This window comes from Haliaeetus albicilla, chromosome 8, assembly GCF_947461875.1.
Source record: "Haliaeetus albicilla chromosome 8, bHalAlb1.1, whole genome shotgun sequence".
Taxonomy (NCBI): Eukaryota; Metazoa; Chordata; class Aves; order Accipitriformes; family Accipitridae; genus Haliaeetus; species Haliaeetus albicilla.
In genome coordinates, this window is record NC_091490.1 from 11,632,566 (window position 1) to 11,648,729 (window position 16,164).

At 42.2% G+C, this 16,164-nt stretch overlaps 1 protein-coding gene across 1 annotated transcript in view; it reads left to right on the forward strand.

Annotated features, from left to right (window-relative positions):
- EIF2B3 (eukaryotic translation initiation factor 2B subunit gamma) overlaps window positions 1-16,164 on the forward strand; it is a 104,566-nt gene that overhangs the window by 67,453 nt on the left and 20,949 nt on the right. Inside the window, exons 7-10 of the mRNA XM_069788880.1 lie at window positions 3,371-3,501; window positions 4,704-4,897; window positions 9,059-9,136; window positions 9,830-9,978. Of these exons, the coding sequence (XP_069644981.1) occupies window positions 3,371-3,501; window positions 4,704-4,897; window positions 9,059-9,136; window positions 9,830-9,978 (552 nt within the window). The remainder of the gene's footprint in view (window positions 1-3,370; window positions 3,502-4,703; window positions 4,898-9,058; window positions 9,137-9,829; window positions 9,979-16,164) is intronic.

Sequence of the window (16,164 nt, forward strand, 5' to 3'; positions counted from 1 at the left end):
ATGCACTGTCTCTTGCCAACATCCCCCAGTGTTATGACCCACTGCGTGAATGGCAGATTCCATCTCAGAGATAGTTCTTTTTACATGCTTACAATGGGATCAATATCAACCCCTTTCAAAATTGCTGCCATCTCCTGTTGTTCCCATGGGACTGAAGCCACATAAGGTGCTTCAGGGATTAGTCCCATGTCCCACCCCCACTCCCCCCACCCCTCCTTCCTTTACAAGCAGCAATTTAATGGCACTCTCAATCTTTGGCAGCTTAATTGAAAACCTACTACTTTCTGTCTAGGTGAAAACAGACATATATAACTTCAAAAATCAAATTTTAGGGAATGAAAGATCACGAAAAAGGCTCATCTCTTGGGCTGGAATTTATGAAAGCATGTTTATTTTGGCAAGTGTTTCTCAAAAGCAGGTACATTTTTATCCTTTCTACCCTCTGGATTTTGCTGTGAGGTGTCAGAGCATGGTTACTCTGAGTTGGCTTAGAATTGGATTTCTGCCAAAATTTTGTGTGCCCTCCTCTCCTTCCACCCACCCTTCCACTTTCTTTCTCCTGGTTATAGTGGATTTTTCCTTATGTTGATCTCAGTGGGTATTTCATTCTTACTTCTTGGTGCTAAAGAAAATAACAAGCTTAGAAACCAGGGGGATGCCAAGTTTTAAAACCTGAAGAGAATAAAAAAGACTGCTTTCTTCAGCATATACAGTCTTACACTTATTTCTTCTTCATATATAGGCACATGTAGTTCAGGATTTGATTGTAAGAATTTTTAACACACTAGACCAGAAACCTTTTTGGTTTGTTTTCTCCTGAATCTAGGTTACAGGCTAGTTAATTCTTCCAAACTTCTGCTATTTTTTTTCTCTCTTGATGAAGGGTCTTCAGTCCCATCCCTCCTTTGATTTAGATTCCTTTCCTAGTCCCAGCCAGATGTTTGGTTTCCCCCGCTGTTGACAGTCAGATAATATTCTCACGCTATCACTTCGTATATCCACATTTGCAAGATCTGTCACAAAAAATTCCTAAATTTTTGTCACTGAGTGCCTTACTGCATATTTTTTAATACTTTCCAAAAGCAAATTCCTTTAATGTCACATATAAATTGCTTAAACAGCAAGCGAAGGCAAACCTTCCTGGTTTTCCTTTTCCAGTAAGAAGGGTGTGTTTCTGAGCCACATCTTATGGATGACCCAGAGATTTACTCCACCTTTGCCGAAGGAATGTGGCTAGCACTTCAGAGAATTGCAGGAAAGCTTCAGGAGTTTGTCCAAGAAAGAGTAAACCATCAAAAACCAGGCAAAACTTTGTCTTTCCCCCTTTCCACTGCTTTCATTTCCTACCATGTTGTGTTGTCCTCTGCATCAGACTATTTAAGACTGCCAAATACTTGGATATTTTATAGGTAATATATCTTATAAATGCCATGGCCAGCCTCTGAGGGAAACACAGGATTGTCGGTTTTGGATGGAGTATAAAACCCAAGCAGGAAATCATTGCTGAATGGCACAGCTGCAGGCAAACATTGTAAGCTAGTAAACTGCCCATCTGCACAGCCACACGTGTGTTGGAGCGCGGGGCCAGGGTGGCCGTGGCAGAGCGCGCCTGTAAGTGGTTAGCAGGGAGAAATTTGGTGATTAAAGAATGAAGTGTTTTGCTTCGTTAGTTCCTGAAATACAGCTATCTGAAGGTGATTATAATCTTATTTTCAAGAAGGAGGAGAGACTGAAGACTAGAGCTTTTCCTTGTCTATAATAAAAAATAAAAGCAGAATTTCAGACCTGGGATGGGTTAGATCATCCTACTGGAGGATGGAGCATGTGACACAGTCTACAGTTGAGGACTGAAGGAAAAGTTTGTCAAGAAAAAGGAAAACACTGTATTTGTTCATAGGCAATCACATCTGAATCTTCCCATCAAAGTTAGAGACAGGAAAGACTGTTTTGGTCCTTAGGTCTGCTTCACTATCATTGACCTGAACAGGCGCCTGGGCGGGTTAAGAGCTGCATGTTTCTTAAAGTTTGAACTGTTTAAGATCCCCCTTTGCTAGAGATTTTGCCAACTAAAATCACTTTCAGGATACTCATTCTAGTACTTTCCTTTTTAATTTAACCTATAGTTAGTTCCTAGTCTTACTGTCTTCCATTCTAAATAACTCCTCTTTCTTTGCAGGTTATCATTTGTTGAGTTCCTCTAGCTAAGCTCTCTGTGTTAGTTCTCCCAATCCTTCCTCTGAAGTTTAGCACTTCCTCTTAGACGTGCCAAGTTTGAGTTCATTTTCTGCATGATTTTCCCAAGCACTACTTTAAATAATCTACAATTCAGTAACTAAATGCAGATTGTTAAAATGATGAGACAACAACAATAAAGCTTTTTTAAGACTGCATCTCATGCACTCCAACTGTAAAAACTATTGAATTGGGTTTTTTTTTCCAAATACTTCATTGAAAAATAAAATTACCTTCTAATAGTCAAAATTAAATTACCACGGTTAAAATCCCATTGTACAGTAGATTTTCTACATTGATATTTGTCTGTTGGGGGGAGGTTTTTCTAGATTCATTGTAATGTATAAATCAGTGCAAGAGGAAAGATAATCTAGTGAGCAGGGTCCTTGTTTAAGGCATAGGTGGCTTGGGTTCAAGTCCATGCTTTATCACAAACCCCTCGTGATTTCTCTGCCTCCTAGTATTGGGATATCAAAATGAAGCTTTCTGCTCATTCATGTTATTTTGAATCAACGCACATGATCGAGAGCGTGAACCTCTTGGGACCTAAGCTTGTTAAAATGTGCTGATTTCTATTGGTTAAAGGACTGAGTCTTTAAAATGTTCTTGATGTTTCATGTGAGCAGGAGGACATCAATGACTGTCATAAATATTTTCATTTAAGGATCTGATATTTCATATATCCTTGAGCATTTCCATATTTTTATCACAAAGAAAAGGAGCTGCCTTGGGTTTTCCTCTATAGGCACTTTATTCTCTCTTTTCCCATCAGTTGATGCCATTTTTATAAGTCACATGAAGTGGATTTCAGTTGTTGTCATTACAGTGTTGGTACTTTCTGCATTCCATCTGCAGAGAAGCATGAATTGTAGGGTGATGCCATATTAAATTATAGGCATCTCTGTTAAAATATAGGGCAATTAGTCCTGAAGATGAAGCTTTTTCCTTATTTTGACTCTTCCTTTGTATTTTAATGCATTAAGGAAGCACGTGGCTAATGGACATTGTCTTAGTGCCAGATGTCTTGGAGTACCTGGCATTTTGATTCATCTTCATGAAAAATGTGCAAAATGTCTGATAATGTTATGCAAAGAAAATGAAGCATTCATGGACTTCATGAGTGCGTTGTCTTCCCCAGGACAATCACATCTCTCCGGAGTGAACTGATTCCACATCTGGTTAGGAGGCAGTTCTCTTCTCCTACTTCATTGCAGCAAGGACTAGACAACAAAGAAGAGGACCAAAAGAAAAAAGAACAAGCATCCCTAGGTCAGTACAAGTATCAAAGATTTTGTGAAGGTTTTAAAGGCCATATGCTACAGCAGAATTATTGAGCAGAGTACAGAATTAGCCTGAAACACTAGTTTGGGGATTTGTTTTTTTTCTCTTATACTTCATAATTGCAAAGATCCTAGTAGATTTCTTTTTCAAACAGTATTGTGCATTAAATAAATACTTTTGTCCTCCCTTATTTTGGTGTAAATCAAAAGTAAATGAGCTAGGTGCTCTATATTTTTTCTCCTGGAATGCAGTATAGGTAAATGCACTTTTGAAAATGTAATTTTAGGAGAGAGTTCCTAAAATTGCGTAGCTGTTGTGATCTAACCCTAGCTAGCAACTAAGCACCACACAGCCACTTGCTCTCTCCCCCCACCCAGTGGGATGGGGGAGAGAATCAAAAAAAACAAAACTTGTGGGTTGAGATAAAGACAGTTTAATAGGACAGAAAGGATGACAATAATAACAATAATAATAATAATAGTAGATACAAAACAAGTGATGCACAATGCAGTTGCTCACGACTGGCCGACCGATGCCTAGTTAGTTCCCAAGCAGTGATCTGCGCCCCCCTGGCCAATTGTCCCCAGTTTATATATTGGGCATATGGTATGGAATATCCCTTTGGCCAGTGTGGGTCAGCTGTCCTGGCTGTGTCCCCTCCCAGCTTCTTGTGGCCCTGCAGCCTTCTTGCTGGCTGGGCATGAGAAGCTGAAAAATCCTTGACTTAGTATAAAAATGACTTAACAACAACTGAAAACATCAGTGTGTTATCAACGTTATTCTCATACTAAATCCAAAACATAGCACTATACCAGCTACTAGGAAGAAAATTAACTCTATCCCAGCTGAAACCAGGACAGCAGAGCAACAGACTAAGACTTAACCACCCTGCACTGGTAACTGGACAGGATCTCAGATCTTGGAATTTATTTTTAGCATTTCCGCTGTCTCCTTCTGTGACCTTGGGCAAAACATTGCATCTGTCCTGATCCCTTGATTCCCACCTGCAGAATAAAAATAAGCACTTACTCACTACGTGTGATAAAATCTGTTGATGATTGCTAAGTATCTAGCTGTTCAGATGATGTGAGGCAAAGATTTCCCTTCACCAACAGTATTTTAATAGTGTTCCTCTTCAAAAAGTATTTCATTAAATCCTGTCTAACTTTATGCATGTGTGTGTTCTCCAGACATTTATAGTTTCATAAAGGAAGATAATAGCTTGCTGAAACCTGCTCCAGATAACTCTTGTTGGAATGATCATAGAGGAGATATGAATGAAACTCTCCATGAAGGCAAAGTGCGCTGCTATGTCCATATAATGAAAGAGGGACTGTGCTACCGAGTGAATACTCTTGGGCTGTATATTGAAGCTAACCGACAGGTGAGAAAAATACAGAACTGCCATGTGGGAATACACCAGTAGTTTATGGGACATTTTAGCCTCCAGGAGCGGCTCCCTGCGATACAGCTGAGGAGTATGTGGGAATTGAACCAGTGCCATGTTATCTAGGCACATCACCTTACTGGTTGCTGGATAGGGACATGAGGCCAGAAAACATTTCTGTCACTAATTTACTCCATAGGTTTGATTTAGCTAAGAAAACCCCCACCCCACCCACTCTTCTGTTTTTTGGGGGTGGCAAGACCTGCAGCCAAAGAGCCAAGAACTGTGGAACATAAGGCTGGAAGTAGCTTTGATAGCTCATCTAATCTATGTCCTCCATGTCCTAAAGGCAAGATCAGTTCTGACTGGACTCTTCCTAACAGATGTTTATCTAAGTTATAATGACAAAGGTTATTAATGATTTGCAGGAAGACTTAAACTACCCATACATTCAGATTGCCTAATGCTTTCCATTATGAAAGAATTATTTTATGAACAGGCTTCAATACAGTGGCACTCCAGGTAAACACAGAGGTGAAATGTTGATCTGTTGCAGCTTTTGCTTTCACAGTACTGAGAATTCATAAAATAAAAGATCACAGGGGAGGATTAGAGAAATCCTGTACTAGCTAATGAGCTGATGATTAAAAGCTTTTAATGATTTTTGGGCTTTTTTTTTTTACTACACTGGCTGATGCAATGTGCAAGTTCTCACTTCACTCTGCTAGTGATGAACTTTGTTGCTATCAGGAGTTGACAGTTTCCTCTAGTTTTGAAAGACCAATAGGGAGTGTAGTAGGGAAAAACTCAAGATTTCTGGAAGCAGGGCTGGGAGAGCGATCAAGTTGTATTGGGAGTCCTGGAATTGGTTGCTGCCTTGCTTTTGGTCTCAGATTGAGTTGATTTCTTTTTAATAAAATGAATGGATGAATTTATGCAAATTAGCGTTGCAGCATGGCAGAGTGAGTTCACACATTGGAGCTCGCTCTTCTTGGTGCCTGTAGAGGAGGACAGAAATAAAGTGATTTGTTTTGCGGCTAGGGACATGAAGAAGAGAGGAGGGAGGCAGCACTGCTGTCAGAAAGGGAAAACTTTCCCCAAGAATATCAGGAACAAGTGTGCCCAAAGGGTTAAGGGAGAACACCGCTTGCTAGGGGAAGTGTGCGTGTACATTTGGCAGCAGCCACTTCAGTAAAAAGTTATTGAGTTGAGCCAGTCAGACTCCATGTGGGGTTTTTTTGTGTTGTTTTTTTTTTGGTGGGGGGGAGGTTAACCTAAATATTCTACATTTTGGTCAGTTCAGGAAATGTGTTTGCTCCTGGGTGGTACATAGAATTAGTGTTTTGAAATCACATTGGGGCCTTCAACGTTGGAAAGGATTTTCTTTGAATTTTTAACTTTTCCAGAATGGTAAAATTTCTAAGGAAACTATGTGGAGGTAAAACATAAAATGGAGCTTAATGAGGGGTTGTGAGAAAGGAGTTCCTTTTTTCAGTGCCACTGCATTTTGTTTCTCTTGCTAATCCTCATAAAAGATACACATTTAATTTTATCGGCTTTTTTTACCTGTTTTGTTGGTCTCTAAGGAAGACTTTTGGTGTCTCCTTTGCTCTTGTCTTGGTCTTCACAAACCAGATTCTGACTCCCTGGCTGCAAAGCCAGGACCTATAGCTTTGCTGTCTGAGAGGACAGACTGCCGGAGCAGTAGCAGTCCAGTCCAGTAGCCGTGGGAAGGAATGGCATCCTAACCCATTGCCCTTCTGGTGAGGAAACACTTTACTCACATCATTTCACTTCCAGCTGGGTTTCTGGATGCCTGCAGCCTGTGTGTGGGCAGGTGGGTTCAGGAGGGAGTTATCTTCAATAGCAGGAAATAGTTTCTTTGTAAGATGAATTAAATCCAAACACATCTTAAACCTTCCCTTGACCCAGGCACTCCCTCTGACTCCTGCCCCCTATCTAACCTTCCTTTTCAGAGCAAAATGCTTGAGCTGGTAGCTTTCTTGGGTCACCCCTCAGGCTGCACTACCATTGACTGATTCTAATAAGGCCTTTGCTCTGGCCAGTAAAATCCTTTATTTATTTCACCATACCACCTTTCCTCTAAGGAGGGCAAGAGCCTCTCCTTGTTTCTTGCCTTTCCCACTGAGCAACACTGGATAGTAGGAGTCTTTCCAACCTATGCTGTAGGTATGCTTTGGTGTGTGTTCCTCTCTTGGATCTATCTGTTGTGGCTGCCCAGCTATGTGTCAGGTGAGGACAACATCCCTTCACCAAGCAAGCATCATCCCGGCGGATTGGCTTAGTTTGTGGTGTTCTCCTAAGCTGGGGGTTTTCTGTAGTGCCTGTACCTTGGACTGAAGGATCTAACTTACTCTTGTTTTTTAAAAAACAAAGAAAACACAAGTCTAGTGGGAAGGACCATCTTCAAGAAGTAAAGAGCTACAGATGTGAAAATGTCTACTGGGGACAACAGGCAGCCTGAAATGACAGCTCAGAGATGTGAGCTCATCTAAGCTCATCTCACTCATCTGAATGAAGCATCAACTGTGAAAATTCTTCTCATATGAAAAACAGCACTATTTATCCGTCCTTGCATGCTGGAAGGGAAACAGGCTGGTCATATTATGAATATCCAAACAATTTCCTGCAAGGATCGTCTCATTTGAGATCTTGAGGGTTTTTTTTCTCATCTGATCCCAACTTCTTCAGATCTGTGGGATCTGCTTCTTGAGGTTCACTCCCTAGCCATCAGCTCTTGTTATCCCAGCTTTCTAAGTCATTTTACACAATTATACGGTATGGTAGCTCCTTCACAGCAGCTTTGGAAATTGCTGGCAACTCTCAGCCAAATTTAACAGAGCAATAGAGATCTCAAAGATAAACTTTCCAAAGAGTTTTGTAAAAATAGGTGCCTAGGTAGAGAAAAGAGAGACTTAATGAGTGCCGCTTCCTCCCCTCAGGCAAACCCAGTTACACCATTACTGCGCTGAGACTCCAGTTGACTTCCCAGATGGACAGTCAGTGCACACATCCTGGTGGCCAAACAGCTTGTGCAGAGCTCCACACCAGCCCAGGCATGTGCTGCCTCTCACTCAGACATACGATTTGCCATGACACAGACCTCTTAGCCCTCATGCATCACTTTGCCACCCTCTGTATCCCCCGTGTTTCTTTCACTGCCATCTCTGTCCTACCAAGATGCATCATACACTGCATCACCACTGCAAGTAACTCTGTACAGCACTGTGACTGTGCATTGCCGTGAGACTCCCACCTCCCCTGAAATCCCCATCTGTGCTGTCATCGCCTCTTCTGTGGTGTGTGACCTTGGCCCCAGCCTGACGCCAGGAGATGCAGAACGCCTCGGGCTGCTCTTTCACCCAGAAAAGGAGGAATGATGGAGTGATAGCCCATCCTCCTACAATGCTGGCTCCCCTTTCTTTTCAGGAGCCAGTTCAGAATTGCTCTCCATGGATTTGTTCTTGGCTACCTCATGGGTCGTGTCTCTCTCTATTAGCATTGCTGCTTTGTCCACTTATCTAACACCTGCCTTCTCTCTGTCAAGAGCCTTTTCTTCTGCAGCTTTCTACCATCTGGAATACCCACTTGATCAACTTTAATTTCTTTCTCCTTAAACATCTGAAATACTTTTTTGTTGCCTGTACCTCAGCGTGCTACCTTATTGAGTGGGCTGAACATAGTAATCTATGTTTATGCCAGTTTACTGATTTATGTTTGATATTACTTGCTTCCCTCTCTTGCATTACTGAATAGTGTAAAACACGTTGAGCTGCATTTGAAATGGCAGATGCTGGACGTTGTAGTAATGTACAGGATGTCACTGTGTTCAGCTGGAGCCAGCTGGCTTGCTACTGATAATCCACTGCTTCTCCACAGGTGGGAAGCTGAGTTGAGAGGAGACATGCAGTGCACTGCAGTGGAAGTGTACCTGTCTCCTTTACAAAAGGGGAAGATGATGAATCACACATATCTGGTTGCAGATTTAAAATGCAGGGACTTAAGTTTTCCTTTAAGTTAAAATGTTTATGGTAAAAGCACTAGTGCAATGGAAACCAAAGCCATCTTTGAGCTGTTTATGTAACGTCCGGGTACAGCACTCTCATGTTAACTTGTGATGTGGGTTTTTCCATCCAGGTTCCCAAGCTATTGCTTAATCTGGGTCTTGAAGAGCCACTGGTTCATGGGTCTGCACAGATCATTGACAGAGGCATGGTAAGTGTTCCCTTTCCCTGTCTCTGCTCTTTCAATACAGTCTGCATGCCCATTGCTTCAAGAACTGCTTCCTAAAATTCAGTCCCATGGTTGGAAGTGAAGCTGAGTTCTGAAGTGTGGAATTAGAATGTAGGTGATGCAGCCCAGAGTCTCCTCGTAGGCTCACCCATGCGTTTGAGACTGAAAGCAGTCTGTCTTTCAAAATGTTTGCTAAAAATCCTTTCCTACTCCCAAGTCTGCAGCTCTTGTTCCCTAATGGCAGTTCATGGCAATTGAGCAGTTTGCCTCCCAAAGGACACCAAACTCAGAAAGGGTCAGTATTTTAGCTCTGCTTCTTGCTGAAGCATTTTAGTTGAATACCTGCTTCAAGCCTCCTTTTCACAGGTCTCACTAGGCAAACCCTAGTGACACCAGTGAGTACCAGCAGGACTGTTCTTACTGTGCTTACCTACTGCGTGAGCCCTACAGAGCTGGAGGAGCTAATGGAGTTTTACCAAGCTAATGGACCTTGGGAAGGCTGTCCAACTGTCTGCCTATGCCCCCAAAATTTCTAGGTCTTTCCTCTGCCAAGGGTCCCTAAGGGTGGAGCAGGGTACACTTTGTTGATGAGTGCTTGAGACGTGCTCTTTGGAAGAGGTGTATGGAGAACACGTTGGAGAGCTCCAGGTGCCAATTTCTGCTTTTCCTCCCCAGGTTGGATCGGACAGCATCATTGGGTCATCCACGCAAGTGGGGGAGAAGACATCCATTAAACACTCCATCATTGGCAGCATGTGTACCATAAAAGACAAAGTTAAGATAACAAACTGCATCATCATGAATTCTGTTACAATTGAGGAAGGGTATGTCACCTCTTTGTATCTTGGTCCCCTAAATTTGCGGTTTCTTTTTCTAGATAGATTCTGAGTCAGTAATTTTTGTCCTGTAAGCAGTCCTCAGCCAGAACAGTTGATACCAGTGGTGTGTTTCTAAAGATGGAGTCAGAAATAAGTCTCTATAAACAGGCTACAAATGCAGAAGTGAAATGAATTAATGAGAGGGCTGCAGTCTTAGAACATAAATTTCTTCTTTTTAGAGAAGATCATATCATCTTCAGAATGTGTAAGTAAGTTAAGTGGATGTATCTGTATGAGCTTGTGCGTCATCCTTCCAAGCTTTATTTTAGTGGCTGGGTTTATGAGTATACCTAAAATATTTGAGACACAAAGCATATTTTAAAGTGGTACATTTACCAACTAGAAATGTTCTTACCGCCTTTGAACATTACAGTTTCACCTAAAATGTCATTTTCTTTGGCCCTTTTTTGTCATCTTTGCAGCTTTACTTTCCTAATGCGTATGCTGAGTAATAGAAAAAATGAATAATTTTTTAAAAGAGAAAATCTGCCAGCTAGCAGAGATTTCCCATGAATTAAAGACACTAACTAAATAGGTAGCCTTGAGCTGTACATTTCCAAATGTGGGAAAAGTGGCCTATCTGTAATTGTTGATGTCTGCATGCCCCCATCTTTCCATACATGCTGGCTTCCTGTGGATGTCAGTGGAAAGGAAACTGCTGATTGAGTCTGTGCAGGCCTGTATAAATTCCCTGCTCCTTCATGGCTTGAGGTTTGCTTAGGGCCTCAGGAAAAAGGCCAAACTCTTAAAAAATGCCAAGTTGGCTCTGAAAGTTGCATATCTGAAAAACAAAAAACCCCAAAGGATGTGGGGTCTATGGAGGATACTACTGTTACATAACTAAATTACAGGTAAGTATGGTACCTTACTGCCAAGTGTTTGTCTTTAATAGAAATCCACAGTAATTTCAAGCACATCATAAATCAGAATTCCGTTGAGTATAGAAAATAGCTGGTTTCCAGTTCAATCGCAAATGGATCCAGTATGGCTGTATCACAAGCACTGCTGTCATAAGAAGTACTGGAACCTCTCTCGTTAGATCATGAGACCCTCTGTCATTTTGATTAATGAATTGATGCCACAGTCATAATGGTATGGTTTTGCATATGAGGTGAGTGGCTCTACCATTAAATCACAGAAGCAACTAAGTGTATAAGTAGTGCTATTTTTATGAAGAGTCCCAAATCAGCTTGAGTTTGTCTGCACTGGTATATAGTATTATTTTCTTCTAAATCCTAAATTGAGCTCGTTATCTTAAGTATTCCACAAAATTCCACAAGCATCATAAAGATGGTGATATATTATTTTTTTAAGAGGGATAAACTAACTTTCGGGGTAACATTTTGGTGATTTTCTGGAAAACAATGTCATCCCTAGTCACTCTCAGTGAAAACAATACAGCCACCACTGAGTGAAAAACCTAATAGTCCCAGGGGTTTACCCCCTTTAGCTGCTCTATGTTACTGCACACTGATGCACTGGAGTCAAATTTGTAATTATTCCTCTTCAGCCAGAATTAAGACTATAGACTGTGGAGCTTTATTTCAAAGCATACTGTAATTCATATTGTGTAGATCTGCACAGATACGGAGCTGATATAAAGTATTTCTTACTGCATCATGGTAAGTCTTAAGATTAGAGGGGTATGAAGTCATTTATATGCAGGTAGTGAGATACAGAAGTATTCTAGCTACTGAGTTTTGTTGAAAGAAGTCTTGCTTGTAACTTAGTGAAGAATTTTTATGTATTTTGACTATATTAATGCCCTAGTCAAATGTGAGTGGTAACTGAAGGCTACTGCCAGCAGTGTTCATTGCAATAATACCAACTTGAAGCAGTAGGCTGAGAACACTGCAGTAAGGCATATATTATGGAAAAGACAAAGCTGTTTAGATAACCCAGAGAAGAAAGAAAGATCAGGTAAATAATTTCTGGAAGTTGGGAGACTGGGGACAACCAAATGCAAAAATTGTTCCGCATTCTAAGTTCATTTATCAAGAGCTATGATTATACATGGTACTGCCTTGGTAATTCCATTACCACTTACATCACCTCTAGCTTCTCTGGGTTGAATCCTACCCTTCTTTTTTTTTTTTCCATCTCAACTGCAAAAGTGATCAGCAGCTTCAATTCACTATGTCAATATGGAAAAAAAAACCCAAACAAAACAAGAATAAAAAAATAGGTGAAAAAGTTTTATCTCTTGATGGTTTTCCTGTAATGTGATTTGAGGATCCTGTACCATAGTTCCTGCGGCTTCAAGATCCACAAATTACATCCCCTAATCAGAAAAAGGCTTTGAATAGCCTCACCACATTTGATACCAGCTTCTGAAATGGATAAATAGATTCTTTCTGGGCAGATGGGAACACCACAAGGTGCTTAGAACAAAACGAGGTTCCTATTGTTAGGCTGTGGTTGGCTCATTATTGGAGAAACAGAGGTTATGACCTAAATGATGATGGTCTTCCCAACTGAATGGGTCCAGGAACTGGGGTTAGCTCGGACAGTGCCATTGCATACTGTTTGCAAATTATGGTCCGTTCTCCAGCAATGGGTGGTGTGTTTGATACTCTGGAGGACCAGTAGCAGGGTTTTTTGTTTTCCCTGATGTGTAGGACTTCTGTTACGTTATATATGTCTCCTTGTGAAGTGATTTGAGTAGATATGAATCCCCCCTTAGAAGAGATTACAGGGGATTAAAGAAGTTAGTAACATGGGCAAAATAATTGGTAGTCCTTTCTTAATGTGCTTCCCGCTGTGCAGCTAATTCTTCCATCAATGAGACAATAAAATAGCGAAGATTACATACGTGCTGAGTGATGGACATACTTGACCAAGCTGGGAGGGATGTAATTTATACAACAGCACAAGTGCTGAGAGATGCTGACTGCCCAGGTGACAGGCTGCAGCAGGGAAACAGTTCTTGTTTCCCTCTGGATGGCTCCCCAGAGCTCAGTGACAAATGACTGCACTGAGTTACATAGTTGGAGAAAATCTACTAATCGAGCCGAAATTATAGGTCACTTGAAAACTTTGTATATCTGAATGCTCCTGCAGTAGCTGTACATGTCCTCAGTCTGTATAGTAGCTTGGGGATGCCCCTTCTGTTTTTTCTGTTTGCATTAGAGGTGGTAGATAGAGTACAACAGGGTCCCCGGATTGCTATGTCTTTGGTGCAGGAGGCCCCTAATTATAGCTCGCTTGCAAAGGAGCAATCTGCAACACTGGCAGACTGACTGAAGCTGGTTAGGAGAATTAGGGAGACTGTGCCATTTGCAAATGAAAAGTGATGTCTCTGATAGATTTACCCCCCTGATGAGCAAGACTGGCAAACTGGTAACGACAGACAAGGAGCAGGCTGAGGGACTCAACGTTTTTGCCTCAGTCTTCACTGGCAGTCTCTCTTGCAACACCTCTCAAGTGGATGGACTGCAAGACGGGGACTGGGGGAGCAAAGTCCCTCTCACTGTCAGAGAAGATCAGGTTCATGACCACCTGAGGAACCTGAACATACATAAGTTTATGGGACCTGATGAGATTCATGCCGGAGTCCTGAGGGAATTGGCTGATGTAGTTGCCAAGCCACTCTCCATGATACTTGAAAAGTCATGGCAGCCAGGTGAAGTCCCTGGTGACTGGAAAAAGGGAAACATTGCACCCATTTTTAAAAAGGATAGAAAGGAGGACCCTGGGAACTACTGACCTGTCAACCTCACCTCTGTGCCTGGAAAGATCATGGAACAGATCCTCCTAGAAGCTATGCTAAAGCATGTGGAGGACAGGGAGGTGATTCGAGACAGCCAGCATGGCTTCACCAAAGGCAAGTCCTGCCTGACCAACCTAGTGGCATTCTGTGATGAGTGACTACATCAGTGGACAAGGGAAGAGCTGCAGATGTCATCTATCTGGACTTCTGTAAGGCCTTTGACACGTTCCCCCACAACATCCTTCTCTCTAAATTGAAGAGATATGGATTTGATGGGTGGACTGTTCACTGGTGGATGAGGAATTGGTTTGATGGTTACATCCAGAGGGTAGTGGTCAATTGGCTCAGTGCTCACATGGAGATCGGTGACAAGTGGTGTCCCTCAGGGGTCCATATTGAGACCAGTACTGTTTAATATCTTCATCAGTGACATGGACAGTGGGATTGAGTGCACCGTCAGCGAGTTTGCAGACATCACCAATCTGAGTGGTGTGGCTGACATGCCTGATGGATGGGATGCCATCCAGAGGGACCTGGACAAGCTTGAGAAGTGGGCCCATGTGAACCTCATGAGGTTCAACAAGGCCAAGTGCAAGGTCCTGCACCTGGGTCGGGGCAACCCCTGGTATCAAGACAGGCTGTGGGATGAAGGGATTGACAGCAGCCCTGCCGAGAAGGACTTGGGGTACTGGTAGATGAAAAGCTGGACGTGAGCCAGCAATGTGTGCTTGTGGCCCAGAATGCCAATGGTATCCTGGGCGGCATAAAAAGAAACGTGGCCAGCAGGTCGAGGGAGGTGATTCTCCCCCTCTACTCCTCTCTCGTGAGACCCCACCTGGAGTACTACGTTCAGTTCTGGGGGCCCCCACATAAGAAGGACATGGACCTGTTGGAGTAGGTCCAGAGGAGGGCCACAAAAATGATCAGAGGGATGGAAGGGAAGAAAGGCTGAGAGTTGGGGTTGTTCAGCCTGGAGAAGAGAAGGCTCTGGGGAGACCTTATTGCAGCCTTTCACTACTTAAAGGGGGCTTATAAGAAAGATGGGGACAAACATTTTAGCAGGACCTGTTGTGATAGGACAAGGGGTAATGGTTTTAAACTAAAAGAGGGTAGATTTAGACTAGATATAAGGAAGAAATTCTTTACAATGAGGGTGGCGAAACACTGGAACAGGTTGCACAGGGAGGTGGTAGATGCCCCATGCCTGGAAACGTTCAAGGTCAGGTTGGATGGGGCTCTGAGCAACCTGATCTAGTTGAAGATGTCCCTGCTCATTGCAGGGGGTTTGGACTAGGTGACCTTTAAAGGTCCCTTCCAACCCAAATTATTCTATGATTCTATGATTTTCTGATTCTAACTCCACGCTGACCTCTTCATAGAACAGCAATTACTGCTGTTGGGGCTTGCAGACAATCTCGCAATGAATTATGCTGACCTGAGCGTGATAACTGTGTTTCATTTGGTATACTTAGGCATGCTTAGCTTCCTTGAAATGAGACATAGATATGGATGAATTTAGTTTCAGGTTCTTGTTTTGGCTTTTGTTTTGGCAGTTGGTGGTTGGTTTGTTGGGGTTTCTTTTTTCAAACATTGGCTTTATTTTTACCAGTCTTGTAGTTTTACTTAGTTTGTTAGCTTCTGGCAGCAGGAACATCTAATTGCTCTGGTCATACAGGACCTTGTGCTGAAGTACTCTGAGCATTACAAGTAATATTAACAGGAAAAGCAGTTGAATCCTTTATTCCAACCCTGGAGATAAAGATTTTGAAACCTCTTGTTTGTTAGTTATCTCATTGTATACGCTTACTGAAAGGAGCTTGGCCATTTTGTCATGTGCACAGTATATCCTTCTTCCTTGATCATTGAAAATGAACGTATCCCTGGGAAAGATTCAACAGATGGGACTATAGTAGGGAAAAATATCTGATCTTTGGACTACTTAGAGGTTAGTTAAGGAGGCAAGCATGAAAAGCTCAGATAAATATCGAGTCCACAGTAAGGCATGCTTTGAAGTGGTCTTGTTGACATGCTGGTAGTCAGTACCATAGGGGCTCTGTGGCAGATTTAGTCTCTGAAATGAAGTATTTTGCTGATTTTCTTTTTTCAAGGAAATACAGGAAAGCATTCTGCTTCAAATGATGTTTTTATGGAAATCATAAATAGGCGGCTGTGATTATCAGAGGGAGTGACAGCAAGATGCAAACGGCCCAAGATTTGCATCAAGATTTCACCTCCACAGCTAGGAAGTGCCAGATCTTCACAGAGTAACCAAGGAAGCTCAACCTGTCTCACCTATAATTTTATCAGAAAAACTGCTCATCGGGGATGATTGGTTTTGGACAATGGAAAAGATAAATGAAATGTATGGTCGTCTGCCTGGCACAGGCCAGAGAATTTTAGGCATTACCTGCTGAGTTGAACTC